General features: G+C 35.7%; 1 protein-coding gene across 3 annotated transcripts in view; it reads right to left on the bottom strand.

Annotated features, from left to right (window-relative positions):
• Positions 1–19954, bottom strand: part of cacnb1 (calcium channel, voltage-dependent, beta 1 subunit) — a 46088-nt gene that overhangs the window by 10162 nt on the left and 15972 nt on the right. Inside the window, exons 1-8 of one of the 3 annotated variants that reach the window (XM_081384959.1) lie at positions 17268–17483; positions 6734–6853; positions 4242–4364; positions 3488–3624; positions 2774–2841; positions 1509–1654; positions 401–434; positions 50–78 (exon numbers count right to left, since the gene is read on the bottom strand). In XM_081384959.1, the coding sequence (XP_081241085.1) occupies positions 50–78; positions 401–434; positions 1509–1654; positions 2774–2841; positions 3488–3624; positions 4242–4364; positions 6734–6853; positions 17268–17303 (693 nt within the window). In that variant the 5' untranslated portion in view covers positions 17304–17483. Of the gene's footprint in view, positions 1–49; positions 79–400; positions 435–1508; positions 1655–2773; positions 2842–3487; positions 3625–4241; positions 4365–6733; positions 6854–17267; positions 17484–19954 lie in introns of those variants that run through there. The other 2 variants (XM_081384960.1, XM_081384961.1) reach the window with 2 other exon arrangements.

Below are 19954 nucleotides of genomic sequence, written 5' to 3'. Positions count from 1 at the left end.
TGCAAAGACAGAAACACAAAACCAAAAGTTTGTTGTTGCTATGACTCACCGATTTCTGTTTCTGTTTGGCAGGCCCACCTATCATTTCACACACAAACACACACACACACACACACACACAGCAAGAGAGAGAGGGCAAGCAAGCACACAAACAGAAGCTTGTTAGTGACAAATTGTTAATACATTTAGGATGCTTGGAGTAAATTAATAAAAAAATTAAGATGTGGCCAAACGAAGAAAAGAGGGAACTTCTAAAGAATTAGATAATCATTCAGGTTGATCTGAAGTAAAATTCTCCCAGCATACACACAGTCTCACAAGTCTTAACTCAAATTACTGGATTTGTGAGTCTTCTATCTAGATTCAACCAGAAATGCACATTCTGTCATCATTTACTCACCCACATGTTGTTTCAAACCTGCATGACTTACTTTCTTCAGTGGAACACAAAGGGATGTGAAGAAATGATAAACAGCACCAATAAAGTAACATGAAAGTCTGACTGCACAATATATTAAAGGATAGCTCACCCAAAAATGAAAATTCTGTCATCATTTACTCACCCTCAAGTTGTTCCAAACCTATATGAGTTTCTTTCCTCTGTTGAACAAAAAAGAAGATATTTGTAAAGAATGTTGGTAATCAAACAGTTGTCCATAGTAGGAAAAAAATACTCAATGGCTACCATCAACTGTCTGGTTACCAACATTCTTCAAAATATCTTATTTTGTGTTCAACAGAAGAAACCCATACAGGTTTGGAACAACTTGAGGGTGAGTAAATGATGACAGAATTTTTGGGTGAACTATCCCTTAAGTCTTCTGAAACCAAATGATAGCTTTGTATGTGGAAAGACTAAAATATACATTGTTATTTTTTTGATAAAAGTCTTATCTAGTGCAGTTCTCAGAACATTATGTCAACTTACATTCAAATAGGTCAGGATGACTCTGGCCTGGTTTTACATCTATGATGCCAAACATGATTGGATTTCATATTTCGTTACTGATCACCGCACAACAAATGTGAATGCACATATTCAAATCACATCTAAAATTATGGGTACGTTATTCAGTGACAACTTACATGTTACTCTGTGTTCTTTACACAACACTATTATATGGCTTCAAAAGACTTGGAATATTGTACATGAATCATATGGACAACGGCTATAGTACTTTTGAGTTGTTCTTGTTATTTTTGGAGCAGTCTGAACATTCTTCCTAATATTTTGTTTTGTACACACATATACATATATAACCTGGTTCATACAGGGTGAGTACATGATGAAAGAATTTTCATATGTGGCAAAACTACTGTATACTTTTAATAATGCATTCACTCTGTCCCTTTAATGTGAATTTTAACACAAACAAACACACGACAGCAAAGATTTCTCACATATTTCAGAGACACAGAAGGTGCTCGGTTAGGAACGAGTCTGATTATTAGTCACATGTGATGGAGGCTGTCTATTGATGCATTCTGGGGTTATCACCAGGGGTTACCTTCTTAAAGAAAGGGAGGCGGGGTAGGTTGCCTTGAGGGGAGGTGACACTTCCGCCCACACCCTTATGGTCACGGGTGTCGGCAGGCTCCACCTCCTCAACATCCGAATCCAAAGCATCGTCATAAAGCCCCGAGGACAAGTCAGCTAGGGGACCGATTGGGAGGTGTGCGGGTTTTAATGAAGGGATAGAACAAGAGAGGGGAGGAGAAAGAGAAATAGAGAAGGAAACGAGAGTGAAAGAAGAGGGAAACAAGGGTAACGGACAGAAAATGAGAGATGAGGAAGAGAGGAAGAACAGCAGCATGATGTACAGACTTTGCTAAGTCAGAAAGGCGATGAAAAGAATACAGAAGGTGTTTTAAAGTGAAAAAAAAAAAAACACACAAAAAAAGAAACAACCTTTTAAAGAAGTGCAAACAGTGGCATGTGTTGTGAAGTCCTTTCTCTGAGTTTAAAAATTCATGTTCCAGTTTCATTTGATGTTTACAGTTAATGGGTTAAAGGACTATGGGAACATAATTTACCGAACTAACAACAAACAAATAATATTGTATTACATTTGATGTTTAAATCGACATGTTGTTTATTAAACTAAGTCACATCTCATCAAGTTTTTTTTTTACATTGATTCCAAAACAATAACAACAATAATTAACTATAATAAATGCTATAGTAAAAACCTGTAAAATTAGTTTAAAGTAAAAAATGTAAAAGATTAGGGACAGGCCATTTACGATGAACTCAGACTCATCATATGTTTTTTTGTTTAACCACCTGTATTATTATGGTTCAATTAGATTGGTATATTAACATTATATTATTTTTGTTTTGTTTTTGTACTGTTTATTATTTTTCATTCAATTACGTTGAGGATGCATTGCTTCACCTGCCTCCTCTGAGAAAATGCTGATTACAAATGAATCAAACTCCCAGAGCTGACACAGCCATGACAGATCACATAAACTACAGGTAGTTCAAAGATTTCGAACTACAATTACAGGTGATGATGACAATAAAGAGAAAAGGAAGAAAGAAAAACAACAGACTAGAAGAATGAGTGATAAGAGGGAAGAGAAGAGGGCAGAAGGGATCCTAACCGGACGTTCTATCTAACTGTCATTGTATTCAATGTGAACCCAGTGTGAATGTATTGTAATGAGTCGATGTTTTGTGTGTGTGTGTGTGTGTGTTTAGAAGGACAGGGATGTCATATCTCCATCACAACAGAACCAAAAAACTCACAGCATTGCTGTCTAATCATACCTGTTCCAGGTGGAGTGGGCCTCCGGGCACCTGTGGCAACATCCAGACTAGAGCTTCCACCGGACTTACTGGTAAATAGATAAAGAGATCAACGGAAAGTAGTTAAAACATACGGTACCTGTCAAACGTTTGGAAACATAAAACACTACAATTTTTGAATGTTTTTAAAAGAAGTCTCTTATGCTCACCAAAGCAGCATTTATTTAATCAAATATACAGTAAAAACAGTAATACTGTGAAACATTATTAGTGTTTTCTATTTTTATATATTTTAAAGTGTAATTTATTCATGTGATGGTAAAGCTGAATTTTCAGCATCATTACTCCAGTCTTCAGTGTCACATGATCCTTCAGAAATCATTCTAATATGATGATTTTCTGCTCAAGTAACATTTCCTATTGTTATTATTATCAATTGTTATCAACTGTTGATAACATATTCATATATTCATATTCATGATTCATTCATCAATAGAAAGTTGAAAGACAGCATTTATTTGAAATAGAAATCGTTTGTAACATTATAAATGTCTTTACTGTCACTTTTAATCAATTTAATGGATCCTTGCTGAATAAAAGTATGAATTTTCTTTAAAAAAAACACACGTTAGAACAATAGTGTAGCTAGTAATGCAATAAGCCTGTTTCACACAGCCCATATAAGCAGTATAACTGCAGGCAGCAGATACAAGGCTCACTGTGATTGGCTGTTACCTGGAGCTAAGGCGGTTTTGTCTCATTCTCTGTTCTTGTAATTGACGGGTGCTCTCAAGCTTCACTGGACTGGGGATAAACCCCACCTCACATCCTTCCTTCACCAAACGTCCGATCCACCAGTCATTATTATACTTCTGTTAACAGAAAAACACACAAACGTACAAAAATACACAAGTGAACACACGGCCTCTGAATTGTGTGTACGTTACAGATACAGTTCTGTCCATATCACTCTCAGAAGAAAAGGTTCTATAAAACCTTAAACAGTTCTGTAAGGCGCATTATATATAGAACATTTGAGGGGTTCCCAACACAGAATGATTTTATTTTAGTTGAAATTATTATAATTATTATTTTTTTTTTCATTATATTACATGAATTAAACAGCTCATAAACATACTTTATCAGTAGGAACAATTTAAATAACCTGTTAAACATTAAAGTATTATGCAATCATTTAAGACATTTCTCCTTAAATAGAACCTTTTTGGCATTTTCTTTCAAATGTATTCAAGAACCCTAGAGTTCTATATTAAACCCTATTGAACCTTTTCTTTCCAACAGTGTATGATTACATATACCTATAAATATATTGAAGATCTACGATTGAATAATAAATCAGATTAAAGGTGTTGTAAGCAATTTCAGATATTTTGATATTTCCGAAATTTGATGTCTATGATGTCTGTCATTTTACTAGTGGAAGTTAAATAGCTTACAACACCTTTAAAGGGAAATGTGTTTGTCTGACCTCTTTGATGTGCAGGAAGTCTTTGGGTTCGAAAGAGATGGCCATACCCTGAACCGGCACATCATCATTAGGGCCTGGGTTATAGCCAACATTAGTCCTCACCGCAAACGCTACAGGCTTGGTCTTCAGAGAGAAAGTGGATGAGAGAGAGAGAGAGAGAGATAAATGGAGGTGAAATAGAGAATTAAAACACAGAGTCAAACAATCCAGAGCGGAAGGAAGGACACAAGTCATGTGACTGGATTTACAGCTGACATATGGAAGTGATCATATATACAGTGAAGAGGACGGAATAATACTCCAGAACAGAATAGGGCTTCCAAACTCATATCCTGGTGGAACAGCAAGCAACATGTTTTGTGTAGCAAGCCTCAATTAACACTCTGATTAAGTGTGTTAAATCATTACAAAAAAATAATAATTCACCCAGGTGTGTCTCCGTGACTGGGGTGGTCATTCTTACAAAACAACCATTTTTAATGAGTTTATGTTCCATTTTTTTCAACCCAAAAAAGCTTAAGTCTTATCAGTAACTGCTTTTAATGAAAGTGTGTATTTAAAAAATAATTTTAACAATAAAATCTGTGCTCTATCCAAATAATTATGCCTGCATTGATATTTCTCAAAAGTTCTGATTCTGAACCCCTAAATATTTAAATTTAGTAATGAATCCAGCCCAAACGACTTAATGTACAAACTTTTTTTGTATATTTTTCAACCTTACATATTACATAAAATTAAAGTCACCATGAAATCATCTACAATTCAACTTGAGATCATAGCAATAGCAAACCATAACCATCCAACCAATTACCGATGGACAAAATCAAGTCTTGCTCTACATTTTTTTTGGAAAATTTGATGGATGAACTCACGACTCAATTGGACTGTGGAATTGTTGTGTCAAAAGTGATGAGACTTTTCAGTTTTATGGACGTCGGCATCTTTGATATTACTTTGGGTCACTGTCTCTATGGTTACTGGTAAGAGAATACGAATACGGTCTTGAATGCACGTTCATACACACAGCATTCGAGACACCTGTAAGTTGCTGAGTGAACGGGACATTTCGAAACTCACATCAGCAAGTAAATGCGGTTGTCATTCCCCAAAAACTGACAGTGTGAACGTAGCCTAAAAAAGACTATAGCAACTCCTACTTCATGGCGACTTTAAATTCAGTTAAAAAATGCCCCATTGACTTACATTACATTATACACAATTATCATGGCCAAAAGAATTCATGATAACGATATATCACGATTTCTTTAGAAATCTTGACTAATAAAATAAAATAAATAAAGTCAAATTAAGCTTTACTTGGTTCATATTGTGTTTAAAACAACTTCCTTCAGTGAAATGATGTGGCTTCATTTCACATAATGAGGCAAAAATGATATTATTTTAATATAAATAATATTATATTACTTGCATTTTAAATATACATTATCCTTATAAAAAAAACAAGATGGCTTGAAGAACACAGATAAACCATTATACTGTCGCAATGGTGTGTTAATTCTCTTCATGTTTAATTAGTCAAAATGTCACTATCTGCATTTTATTCAGCTACAGCGTGCGATATCTGGATGTCTTTGTCCATATTAGGGATTGTCATACGTTTTATTACTCCTACCAGTCTCACTTGCTGACTTTCTGTGCGAGGCCGCCCTATGGCGTTGAGTATGAATGAAATATACATTACATGTGAGAGTTTAGTGCTTCATAATGCTCACATCACCCTATTTTGGGTCTCTAAAGATGTATGAAGTAAACACATGATAATCTTGATAATCTAACAGTTTTGCACTAAAAGCCCCGAGGGCGGCTTTGCCCTTTTTTTGCCATTTGCGCTCACAGTTGATCGGCAAGTCCAGCAGACTGGGGTGATTAACGAGTAATTTTCAAGGTATCCAAAAAACGTCCATACTAGCGAGCTAAATTTCTTGGAGTGCGGGGTAGAATGTCTCTTAATTTCTGATGACATGATTTTATGCAGCAGTGCCAGCTGCACGCTGTGTCTGCTTGTGTTTTATAACATATGCCAACCAGCGTTAAGGTGCAATATCGACACCTACTGTACGTTGGGATGTGAACCAGATTCTGGCGCTGGATTATTTACATGCCATGTATATGTAAATTTAAATATTACGGTTATTGTCAATACCATTATATAACAACACCCCTAATTTGCATATTGAATTGTGATGCAGCATGAACGCAGTTTAAACAAAAACTTAACTTTAACATATACTTTAACACTTTTTTGTTGCCTTGTGCAGCAAGACCTGCGAGCACTAATATCTAAGTCAGGAAATTCAAATCTGGTTAATGATACTGGTGTTTATGAGGTGTTGAGCCTCTCAAAAATATGTTTTTTCTACAATTAATCAAGTTTATTATCATCACTCAGGGCAGAGTCAGAATAATAGACCCATGATAAATGAAAAGAGATAAACTGGAACAAGAAAGAAGATGAAAAAATAAGACACCTTAGCCTTCTCTAGGGTGGCAAGAGCTTGTCTATCGGCTTCTTTCCTGAGAGCCTCAGGGTCCTCCTCCAGAGACACGTCAGAGTCTGAAGGACGACTGGTGTAGGAGTCTGCTGAGCCCTGCCAGAGAACAGAGAGAGGCAGTGAGAGGGAGGGTGAATCCGTGTTAACAGCCTTTGGCACAGTGTTTGAAAAAGCTCTTTTTTAATTAGTATTCCTTATCTAAAATCAAACACAGTCACAATTTTACATCTCTTCTTCTACCAGGCCAAAAGAGAAGTAGCATAAATGATCACATACAACAATGATTTGATATGCAAACTATTTGTGAATGAAAAACAGGTTGAAGGAAAGGGCAGGAACAGTGTGGGAGGCAGTGAAAGAGAGCAGAAGGTACAGTACAAGCATGAGAAAAGAGTTTCAAAGAATATGAGAGGAGGAAAACAGAAAGAATACTTTAATACTTGAAGAGATGAGCTTCCTATGATTCTTACAGTTTGTCTATGTGCAATGATGTAAACAAATATTTAAGACACTGGTGTTTTCTTATACATGTACTCATAATTTTTTTAATTAAATAAAAACTGATTTCATGTGTTTTGTTTTGTTGTATTGATAAAATCACATTAAAGCTATCATGAAAACTTTGTCTTCATGATATTCATCATGCATTTATGGTACTTTTCAAATTCTTTTTGCTTTTCAAATGTATAGATTTGTACTGTTTTCATAAAAATCATAAAATATGAAAAATGTAATGAATACAATAATTTAAACAAGGAGTAATATGTTCATAAACTTCAATACTCATCTTATATAAAATTATTAATAACTTTTACACAAATTCCATTATGCCCAACAATTTAGCAATCAATATTTTTTAACAAAAATCTCAGTGAAGAGCTATGACGTGATGAACAGAATTGTTTTTTTGTTGTATTTTGCAATCATCAACATTTTCACTACAAAATGCTATAAAACACAATGAATGTATAATTTGAAATTATGATTTAAATGCATATACACTGCTGAAGGTTGTTAGTGAATACATTAAATAAACAAATTACAATGTAAAAAGCGTTACAAGAGTTTAAGTCCACAGGGCCAGTTGAAGAAACACGCATATGCTGGTATTGATTTGTACTTGCTTTAGAGTCTGGGTAAGTTCATGAACATACTAAAATCAGACACACACACAAATCGTCGTGGCATTGACTTTCACAGTACAGTACAGTGTCAGAACCTTTATATAAGCCTCCCACTCCTCTCATCTCTTTTTTCCCACTTTCCTCTCTTTTTTCTGTCTATGTTTCAGGTGTCGAGCGGACACTTATTCGTGGGAGGAGTGGACGGGCGTGCGGACAGCTGCAAGAATGACTCATTGGATGGATGCGCTTGCATGTACGTGAGTGCATTAGGTTTGTCACATATTTGTGAGTATGTGTGTTTGTGCCTGTGAGTGTTTTAAATAGAAATGAGAATGTGTCAGGCTGACATATGCTATATGCAATGATGCTAAATTATTCATTGTGAAACAGAGGGTCAAAGAAACCCGGCGCACACACATTAACTATCACAGGCTTCACTAGGCAGCAACAGATTACACACACACGCGCACACACACGCGCACGCACACGCACACGCACACGCACACACACGCACATTATTTGAATATGGTTAAGTAGGTACACACATACCAGAATGATTAAAAAAAAAGCCAGACACAATTTCAGTTTTGAAAAATAAAAGCTTCACAGGCCTAACATTTTCCAAATGATATTTTCCACTAGTAGCTCGACTATTCAAATTCAGACCTTTTTTTCATCAGACCTCAACTTCAATTGGGAAGGCTAAAAGCAACAATTAATAAAAAAAAAGCAAATAAAAATGTCACTTAAGTCTGATATCATATCTTCTTTAAGGCTCCATTGTGACTACATAGAGAGGAAATTCATTACACAATTAAAAGGTTATAATATTAAGATAATAATAAGAGAAAACTAATGTTCAAGTATATTTTTAAGTATACTTTATGTAGTAAGTATACTAATATCAATGTGTACTTGTAGAAAACTTGTAAGTATACTTTTTCAATACTGCTTTGGACTAAATTGGCCCACTTTTAGTGTAACAGTATTAAACTTTAAAGGGATAGTTCACTTTGAAATTAAATTTTGGTATGTTTTAGCTTACCTTAAGGGCATCCAAGATGTAGGTGTCTTTTTTTCCGCAGTAGTTTCAATTTTGATATTTTTAGGTCAAACCGTTCTTGTCTGTCAGTCGTATAATGCAGGTCTATGGTCACTGTCTCAAAGAGCATGCACAGAGTCCAAATACAACAATTCCCCATCGTAAGTACACATTGATGGCCTAAGACACGAAACGAGCGGTTTCTAGTGTATATATCTATGCACCAGTCTGCGTACATGTCACACACCAGGAAGCACACGCGCCCTCAGATCACTTGGACGTAGGTAAAAACGATATAAATACTGTTCGTTTTCTCACACAAACCGCTCGTTTCGTGTCTTAGGCCATCAATGTGTACTTACGATGGGGAATTGTTTAATTTGGACGATGGGGAATTGTTTTAATTTGGACTCTGTGCATGCTCTTTGAGACAGTGACCATAGACCTGTATTATACGACTGACAAACAAGATCGGTTTGACCTAAAAATATCAAAATTGAAACTACTGCGGAAAAAAAGACACCTACATCTTGGATGCCCTTGAGGTAAGCTAAAACATACCAAAATTTAATTTCAAAGTGAACTATCCCTTTAAGTACACAACTAAGTTTCTCATTTGTAATGCATCTATACTACAAGTGAACTTATAAGTATACCAGTAGTTTACTATTTTAATACAAGTAGTACATTTTTTAGTTTATGAAAGTACACACTGAAGTGTACTCTCAGTAAACTACTAGTTTTAGTAGTTTGTTGAGGGTTGATTTGTAAGGAAGGACTACACGACTGCGCACATATATATTGAAACGTTCATACCTATAGACTGAACTCGTAATACGCATGTGCACGCCATCAGCGTTCTCACAGGTTCGCGTTTTTGAAGTTTGCGCAGAAAGAAGTGTTTTCTGTTAAAACGGTGTCATGTTATAGCAGCCCTAACAGTGAGGTTAATAACTAATGATCGGTGCGACAGAACTGAATCAATCAAAACTAACTTTAGCTGGACAATAACTTTACTCTAGAGCTGATATAAAGCCAAAACAATCTCTGTTACTTTAATTTCCTATTATCAATGTAAAGCCGCTTGGGAACAATATACATTGTTAAAAGCGCTATATAAATGAAGATGACTTGACTTGACTTGACTATACTGCAAGTATACTTGTAAGTGAACATAACATTATACTTATAGTTTACTATTTATATATTATTTTTGCACTTGCAGTATACTACTATGTTCAAATGTAGATATTCTGTTTTATACTTGAAAAATACCTTTAACTGCACTTTAACTAATTTTGAAAACATTTTATTAGCTTCATGCATCATTTTTTATCAACACTTGAATGTCGGTAAGTTTCATAAAGAAAGGCAACGTTTTAAACAAAAAAGTTGACAAAATCACATTTTTGTCAAAGACTACGCCTTGATCAGATTCAGAACGATGATCAAAACACAGGGTGCTTCTCAATATCCCTCCTCATTTCCTCGCTTCTCGTCCTCCTCCATCCTATGACCCGCAAACCCCTTCGAGCCCAGCAATCTTGAAGGACATCTCAATTATTAAATTGCACCGTGAGGAGGCAAGGTTCGAGGAGTGAGGAAGCTGAGGAGTCATAAGTGAGGATACACAGGTGGATCCTTTGCGGAAGTGTTTTATCGACTAAATTCTCCTCCCCCTTCACATCTGTCACAATAATTTTACTTTATACTTTACCTTTGCAGTTTAGTTTAAATAAACCACACATCTCACATATTTTAACAGGGTATCTTGCTTTTTAAATATTTATTATGAATTTCTTAAATAACCAAACTAATACAACATAAGGTCCTTTGAGCGCTGCTGATGATGCTGTGAAGTGACGCTCGAGTGATCAAGTATTCCAATGTATAAAAAAGCTTTCATTCGATTCCTCCGTCCTCCTTTTCTTTCCTTATAGCCTTCCCTCGCATCCTACGGGGGGTTGAGCTGAGCCGCGAGGAAAGGAAGTGAGGAAAGGAAACGAGGATGCACAAATAAGAAATGAGAAGCACCCACAAATGGAGTAGATCGAGTCCAACACCCCCAAAGCTTCACAGTCGTTTTCTCTTCATGGGTTACGCTTCATTTCATTTGGTAACATTAAGCAGTTTTGATTTGATATGCTGTTTAATGTTTGATGATTACGTTATTTTACATTTGAGTGAGCAATCTTCTATCACTTGTTTCAGCTTCTTCTTCTCCTGTGTTTTGATCCGGAGATTCTGTACTAGAAGATGTGTCATAGCGTGTAACCGTGTAACAGTGAAAACATGGATAGCTGGAAAATTCAGTCAATGGTGGGGAAAGAATAAAGTAGAATTAAAGTAAATTCCTATGTACACTATCAGTGGACTAGCCTACGCAAAAATTCAGATACGCAGAATAAGAAACATATCTGTTTTATATCAATATTCTAAATATTTTCAAACAATGTAAGTTTCATAAGACTATATATGAAAAACTATGTAAAAAAAGTATATTTAATAGGCTACTTGATCAAAAGAGTTAACAGAACTACAAGCCAAGTATACTTTGAATACTTAATTATACTTTTAAGTATATCTCGATCAAAATATTGAGTACAAGTACAGGCCAAATACACTTGGCCTTTCCTTAAGTGTAATTTTAAGTATATTTCTGAGAAGTACATAAAGTATATTTTCGAGAAGTATATAAAATGTAGACTGAAAGTATACTTTTAATTTTTTTTTGTTTAAAATAAAATAAACATATTTTTCGTTATGGTAACTATATAGCTAAAGGAAAACGTATGCAATTTTTATTCACTCAAGTCGTTCCAAACCGTTAAAGCTTTATATCTTCTGTGGAACACTAAAAGAGATGTACACTCCTGGGCAAAAAAAATGGGCCAAGGCCAAAATGGCCAAATACTAAGCTTTTGATTGACTTCACCACAAATTAATGGTCAGGAAAGTAGACAAATTTAAGCAAATGGACTACTTAAAAAGCCATGGACTTGTCTCAGAAAAACATCAGAGACAGAATGAAGTTTTTGACAGAATATGGGAAGTTGTGTGGTGAGTGATGAATCACTATGAAACACCAGTTGCACGGTGATGCTCCAGAGCGGTGTCTTCAAAAATCTGCTGAGTAATATAATGAAAAATGCATCTCCAAGTATGGAGGAAGAGACTGTGTCATTGTGTGGGGAGCCTTTTTAGCTGCTAGTATTGGTGAGCTACTTCACTGTGAAAAGTCATTTAATGCTTTAGAGTACAGGAGAATATTGGCTTGCTTAAAACGTTTTATTTGTTATCTAAAGTGGAATGATCAGATGTTATTTTTCAACTAGACAATGCTGCCCAAATTGCAAAGACAACCAAGAAATGGCCTGAGAACAAGTCCATCAGGCTCATGTTTGGCCTGGCCTCCAGATTTGAACCCTATAGGGAATCTTTGGTCTCACATTAAACTCAAATGAACTGGGAGACATTTTTCAATATTTTCATTTCATTTTTCAGCCATCAATATTGAGTGGAACAACACTGACTCTTCTTCTTGTAAAAAGTATTTGTGCAATTCTTGCTAATTTCCTGACCAATGATTTGTGATTAAAATGGTTAAGACCATTAAAAGACCACTAAATATTTTTTCTTCCACTAAATGACGCAATGAGAAACTTAGCACTACCCTCGGGTATACCAGTGGTCAAACAATTTAAGTATTTAGGCATTATGATTGGTGCTTCATTGCAGTATATAATTAAGACCAACTATGAGGGCATCCTGTCTAAAATTTCTTGTAACTTGGATAATTGGTCATCACTTCCAAATTCCCTTAGATCCCGCATCTCGATTATCAAAATGAATGTACTCCCTCGAATTAACTTTGTGAGTTCTATGCTGCCCTTGCCTCCCCCTTCTCGTTTTTGGGATAGGCTACAGAGCATAATTACCAAATTTGTATGGAATGGCAAACGTCCACGTCTGAAGCTTTCCACGATGCAACGAGATGCACTTCCGAATTTTAAGCTATATCACTGGGCTTTTACACTACGTCCCCTGCTTAGCTGGTATAATGACAAAATTGATGTTTCGTGGCGTTCCTTGGAGGGAAATCTAGTTCTTCCTCTGAAGTTAGATGAAGTTTTATTTGCCAATATTCCTTTAAAAAAGTGTACGCTCCGTTTCGGTCCTTTAGTGTCACACGCTCTGTCGGTCTGGAGAGCAGCAGAAAAAGTTTGTAATATCCGTTCTAATTGGAATCCCTACTCTCCTATCTTTAATAATGATGGTTTGCTAATTGCTAAGCGCCCAATAAAGATTGGCCAGTGTCGTCAGTGGTTCGACAAAGGAATTCACTCCTTGGGTAATTTAATGGGTGATAAAGGCCTTCACTCCTTTGAAGAACTTTCCATTCAATTTAACCTTCAGAGCTCTACCTTTTTTTTTTTTACTTACAGTTGAGGGCAGCCATGAAGGCTTATGGGGTTCCTTGGTTGGCTCCTCTTAAAGATCACCCTTTACTTAAAGTGTTACGTGAGACTCGGGGAACAAGAGGTTTGGTTTCTAAATTATATAATTTTTTTCTGGAAAAAATGCATCCTCCTCTGACAATAGCGGGCAGATATTCCGGACCTTTCCCCCAGTTTTAACTGGGACAGTGTTTGGGTGATGGTAATGCATGCCTCAAGGAATCCGGATCATCAACAAATCCATTTTAATTTTATTCATAGGACTTATATGACTCCCCGTAAACTCTATAGTATGAAGCTTAAACCTGATCCTAATTGCACACTGTGCCATACAGGGGAAATTGGTACTTTTTTTCACATGATTTGGGAATGCCCTGGGGTTGCTTACTTTTGGAATATGGTTAAAGAAAGTTTGTCCACTTTATTGAATGTTTCGGCCCCTTTGTCCCCATCTGTTTTTATTTTAGATGATCTTTCTGATATCCAACTTAACAAAACTCAGAAACGAGTGTTTTTAGCTGGTTTGACAGCCGCTAAGAAAATAGTAGCAACGAGATGGAAACCTCCACATTCTCTTAATAAGCAGTATTGGGTTCTCACATTTATAGATGTGGTGTATCTCGAATTGTCCACTGCACGCATTCATGGCGCAAGAGAGGACACCATTAGACTCTGGGCCCAAATATTGGAAAAACTCAAGGGTTTGCTGAGTTGAATTAATACCCTCTTCCCCTCTCTCTCGCTCTGGTTTTATGGTCATTTTATTTTTATTTTTTTTGTTCTTGTTCATCTGGTTAATTTATTTTTCCCTTGTTATTAATCATATATTTCAACTGTCGTAGATTTCTTTCAGCTCTATTCTTCTGTTCTACCTTTTTTTTTTTTTATGGATATTTTCTAACAATTCTAATAATCTGTAGTACTTTTTTTTCTATTTATTTGTGTATATTTTGAAGTATATTCTGTATGTTTGTTTATTATTTATTCATTATATATAATTTTTCTGTATCTTTGTTATCCCACTGATATAGTGCCCTATATATATTTCTTTTTAATATTAATATTTCTTAATTATTGATTTACTTATTTTTATTTGTATCTTTTTTTTTTCATACTGGGGTAATTGCTGATTGTTTGTCTTCGATATGTCATGTTTAAACGATGTTAAAACAATAAAAATTTGATAACAAAAAAAAGACCACTAAATATTTTGTGTACACATTCCTCGCATCTTGATTTTGGGTGAACCAGTCTTCATTTTAATTCCAATGTTTGACAACACAACTTAATCACAATTGAAATAATTTTCATTCATTGGCTTCTTTCTGTGCACACAAGATGCTTTGTATGATCTCTCACTGCCTTTTAATTCTGGTATTTGCAATTCTGTCCTGTTTTGTGTAACTGTCAGCCATGTATGCGCTTGGCAGTTTTCAAGGTCGGTCCCAGGTCACCTCAGTAAAGGTCTACGACATCCATTCTCTTCAAACAGCACAGAGAAATTCACAGTAATATCCCAGGCCTAAATGTTATGAAGTTGGCTCCATTGTAGTAGCAACGTATTAACAATAATATTAGCTTAGGCTCTGCTGAGCTCGTAAACAAAGCTGACATTTTCCGTCTTCCAGTGTGTAAAGTTTTCTAGGCCGTGTAGAAAGCAGCCCACAAACACTGTACATCAATAACACTGTCAGACTCACGCTAGTCATGACATCAGCGGCGACAAGACAGGAACATGGAGCGGGGAAAGAAACAAAAGACATGCCAAAAGATGACAGCTGACCGAGAGAGAAAAAAAGCGAGAAATGGGATGAAATGAAAAGGAGTGTGTGGGAGAGGTGGAGAGGAAGGATTAGTACTAGCTCTGAAAACATTTTCTCCCACACAGACATTGTGGGATGATCAACTGTAACAACTAGGCCTCTCTATATGAAATGAACAATAAATGACTGGAAGATTTTTCTGATGTTTTTTCTTTTATAATCGTTCCCCAGATTCTATAAGAAATATGATTTTGGTTAAAAAAGTAATGCTATTTATGCACATTAAGCTCTATCAGCAGCATTTGTGGCAAAATGCAGATTAGTACATAAAATAAATTCTCTCAGTCATGATTTTCTCTCAAAAATCATGGTATACAGTACTTCCACTTACAATGGAAGTATTCAGGAACAAGCAAAACATATTTAAATACATTACAAACGTACAGCCACATTATACAAGCTTTATATTTCTGTTATTAAATTTTTTTTATTATTTTTTAAACATTTTAAAATAGTACAAAAAACAAATAATCGATTTATCACGGTTTCTTTCTTAACTTAAGACTTAATGTCTAAAATCATGAGATTAATCACAATTATTTGTATCTATTTACTGCCATAGTTTTATGCTTCTCTTGAGGTTTACACATGTAACACTACTCTAATGATAAAATATTCAGAAACATATACAGTGTAAACAAACTTAAATAGAAATATATTTTCCAAATAATATTTCACATAGTTATAATATTTGTATTTTTCACATTAATATTGAGACTTTATACAAGAAAATGTATGGCTGCCTTTTATAATTTAGGCAGGGGGTCCCTTTGCAAGTGTATCATTATATCTGGGGGTTCATATCATAGTGTTTAAAAAAGTTCAATGCGTGAAACGTGAAAGAGTCAAAAATGCACGTCGCTTCTAGAACTATGCAACAAACTCATATGCTTCTGAATTAATTTGTTAGGACAGCTGAATTTTTCAGGGTATTAAGTGAACATAGCATGACAAACAACAGTGAGCACTTGTACGCAGAGTTCACAAGCAGATAATATTAATGTATGAATACATTGACCCCTACAGCTACAGCAAGGATTAAGATACTTCTAACATATGTTTGCTCATATAAACATCTGATGATACCATCCTCACAATCTGCATAAATCTGATCCTCGACTCTCAGATGTCTTCAAGCCACTAAACCAATAAATCTTTATTATGCTATAATCTGACCCTCAAACCTAAAAAGACAAATTTAATGACAGATCACATTTAGATATATGTTTCTTATACAGCTATACATTTGACAAGCCATATGCCCTGCTGTTAGACTAAACCTGTTGATGAGACAAAAGGTTATTTTTTTAAACGAATTACTTTCAAACCATAAATTAATTTCAAACTAAACAAACCTCTAATCTCCAATCAGCAGTCTTCAAATTCAAACATCCCATCAAACAACACAAATTTACTGAGCCACATGAGATTTAGTCAAGCTTTAGTCACTGTGACCCTGATTTTTCTCAAATACAGAGCAGTTTTCTCTTCTGCATTTCACCTGCTTTTTTACATCACATCACAGCACTTTAGCGTTGCAAAAGCACACAACAAGGCTCAGCTAGTGATCTGACTGAACATTGTCTGAAAAAGCACCTGCATAGAAATGTTTTCAGCCTTATTTATTGTTCTGCCTCCCCAAAAATCTCCTTTAAAATTATCATTGGTGAAACATATTTAATCACACCTGATGCAGTTCGTTAATGACTCGATGAAAGTTGGTACATATGGTTTTGTTATATAATCACGCTCCATGGGTGTAAAGATCTGACAGAAACCCAGGCTAAGGGCCTTGAGACAGGGCAGCCAGCACCAGCAAGGTCTCTGAGCAGTGCTGGAGGTCTAATTTAAACCCAGCAGGCCTAAGCAGCTGCCCAGCCCAAAATGGAATCAGACAGCAACACGAGAGAGAGAGAGAGAGAGAGAGAGAGAGAGAGAGCTAGAGAGAAGGTCCAAATAAGACTTATTGCAAAGATCCATGTGTCCGAGGCAGTTTTTTTACGTAGTCGTTAGTAAACCTAATTAACCCCCACAAAAACTCACACGTTTCCAGGTGTTTCTTACCATTGCGGGCCTTTGAATCCGCGTGTTGGTCTCCATGGCACTCGCTCCTTGCAACGGTAACACAGAGTCACACCCAAAGATCCGAGTCCACACCGAACACGATGTGTGTGTGTAACACAAGGCTATATTAATGTGTGTGTAGCTGTGATGGGAGTGTGTTTCAAAAGTTAGGCAGAGGACTATGCGTGTGTCAGAGAGTGACCAATTGCTCTGCTAACCTCAACACCCCCTCCTGACTCATTCTGACAAACACACACACACACACACACACACACACACACACACACACACACACACACACACACAGCTGAAACCTGTACTCAGTTTCTAAGTTGAAGGGGGTAAAACGAGAGAGAGAGAGAGAGAGAGAGAGAGAGAGAGAGAGAGAGAGAGAGAGAGAGAGAGAGAGAGAGAGAGAGAGAGAGAGAGAGAGAAAGAATTGGGGGGAGGGGGGGTCAAATTGCAGGACTTGTGCTACATTTGCAGACTGAGGGGTTAAATTTAGCTGTGACAGGCAGGGGCAGCTCTCTCTCTCTCTCTCTCACTCATCTCTTCCGTGTTTAGCTCTGGTATGGAGTGGAGAGTGCCAAAAAGAGTGGGAATGTAAACGTCAGCCCAACAGAAAGAAAGAAAGAAAGAAAGAAAGAAAGAAAGAAAGAAAGAAAGAAAGAAAGAAAGAAAGAAAGAAAGAAAGAAAGAAAGAAAGAAAGAAAGAGCAAGGAGGGGTTAGTGAGAGACCCTCTTTAACAATCCTCTACATGACAGTAGGGCACCTGACTCATTGTGTCTGTAGATCCCACACATCCGTTTAGTCAGTCACTCCACCTGAGGTTGACTCACTCAAGTAGAACAGCTTCATTTAGTTTAAAATCACCTGCATGTGACCTTAGTAATAGACTGATATGTATTGGTCAGGCAGATAAACCTGCCAGTATTTGAACATTTTGAGATTATTGGACAATAACTGTGCCTGCCCGGCCAATTAATGAACAGTTTGTTTGTCCTTGTGTCATTTCCAAAATCTACCAACAGGCAGGTCAGTCAGTGGCTAATGGACAGTTTCTGTTTTCAAAAGTTTGGGCTAAATTTAAAAAAAGAAGAAGTTTATTTTCAGCATATACACTACCGTTCATAAGTTTGGGGTCAGTAGTTTGTTTTTTTAGGGGTTTTTTTGGAGAGAAAAAAATATCAATGCACCAAGGATGCATTTAAAACAGTAAAAATAGTAATATGGAATTTTTCTTTTTTTTTCAAATACATTTTGAAATGTAATTTATTCGCAAAGCCGATTTGCTGCTCAAGAAACATTTCTAATTATTATCACAGTTGTGCTGCTTAATATTTTTGTTGACACAGCGATCCATTTAAAAAAAACTATATGAACTTTTTATGCAAAAAATGCAGTTGGTCTTCTTTTTGCTAAAGCAGTCTGTCTATTGTTGAGTTGAAAATCAGACCAAATTGTAAGTCCAATTTATGCAGAAATCTATGGTAAATCCACACCACATATCCAAATGTGTACCATCTATTGTAATCTGCCTGGGAAAAAATTTAGTGTTTGTAAGCTGGACAAACACTTGCATGTCACTTTGGATTTAAGTATCTGCTCAATGAATCAATACAAATATCAACACCTGTAAATAGAATAAAAACTAAATTATAATAATATTAATAAAAAAAACTAAATAAAGAGATACAACATAAACTTTGACTTTTGGAGTCCCAGACATTGGCATATATGCTGGCATCCACAAGTGGTATCTGTTTGTTAAAACCACTATAGGGCGACCTTTGACCCTCAGGAACAGCCACTCACCCATCATCACCTCACTATAACACTCTGTCCGTCAGCACTCATGATCTTTGCCATGTTCTCTCTTCCTTTTTAAATGCACCTTTATAGCTCATTTGGAACACTTAATTTTCTGTGGATATGCATGTTTATGCCATTATTAAAAATGCCATATAATGAGGAGTTTGTTTTGACACACATACACACAGAAAAACTTGATATAAAATAAAAACACTTAAAACTTTTTCTCCAGTTCAAAAAGAACATTTACTAACACAAAGCTAAACAGAATACTAGCCAACGTCTTACTCTATGCGTATACACTATATAGCCTACTGCTACATAAAGCAATAAAAAAGCATAAAAAAATTAAGTTATGCAAATGATATACTTTTAAAATTGTAGCACTCTACATTGTTATACCAGGAGCTCATTTCATTTAGAGTAGCACAGATATTACATTTCTGGCCAAAATCATAAGTCGATAAATATTTTCATGGCTAATAATTGATAAATGGCTCATAATAAAATTCTACACTAATTTGTCTAAATAAATGAATAAATAAAAAACTAAAATCAATTGTTTTAAATGCTACAAGGGATAATGCTATAAGACATTAAAGCCAAATATTGAGATATCATACAACATACATTTTGACATATGCAGAGAACAGCTGGAAAATGGTAATAAAAATGAAATAGCCTATGAAAACAAAGACAAAACAACAAAAAAACTTAGACCTCTGGAAAAATATATAATACAATGCATAATATGGCCCCTTTAACCTGTTTGAAGACACAAAAATATAACCCCCCCTTATCCTCCTTCATATACTCTCTGCATGCTGGATTTTTAAATCTAGCAATAAAACCATAGAGATAAATATGAAATTCC

Source organism: Scardinius erythrophthalmus (genome assembly GCF_964197995.2).
Source record: "Scardinius erythrophthalmus genome assembly, chromosome: 1".
Classification (NCBI taxonomy): domain Eukaryota; kingdom Metazoa; phylum Chordata; class Actinopteri; order Cypriniformes; family Leuciscidae; genus Scardinius; species Scardinius erythrophthalmus.
This window is presented reverse-complemented; position numbering and strand designations above follow the sequence as displayed.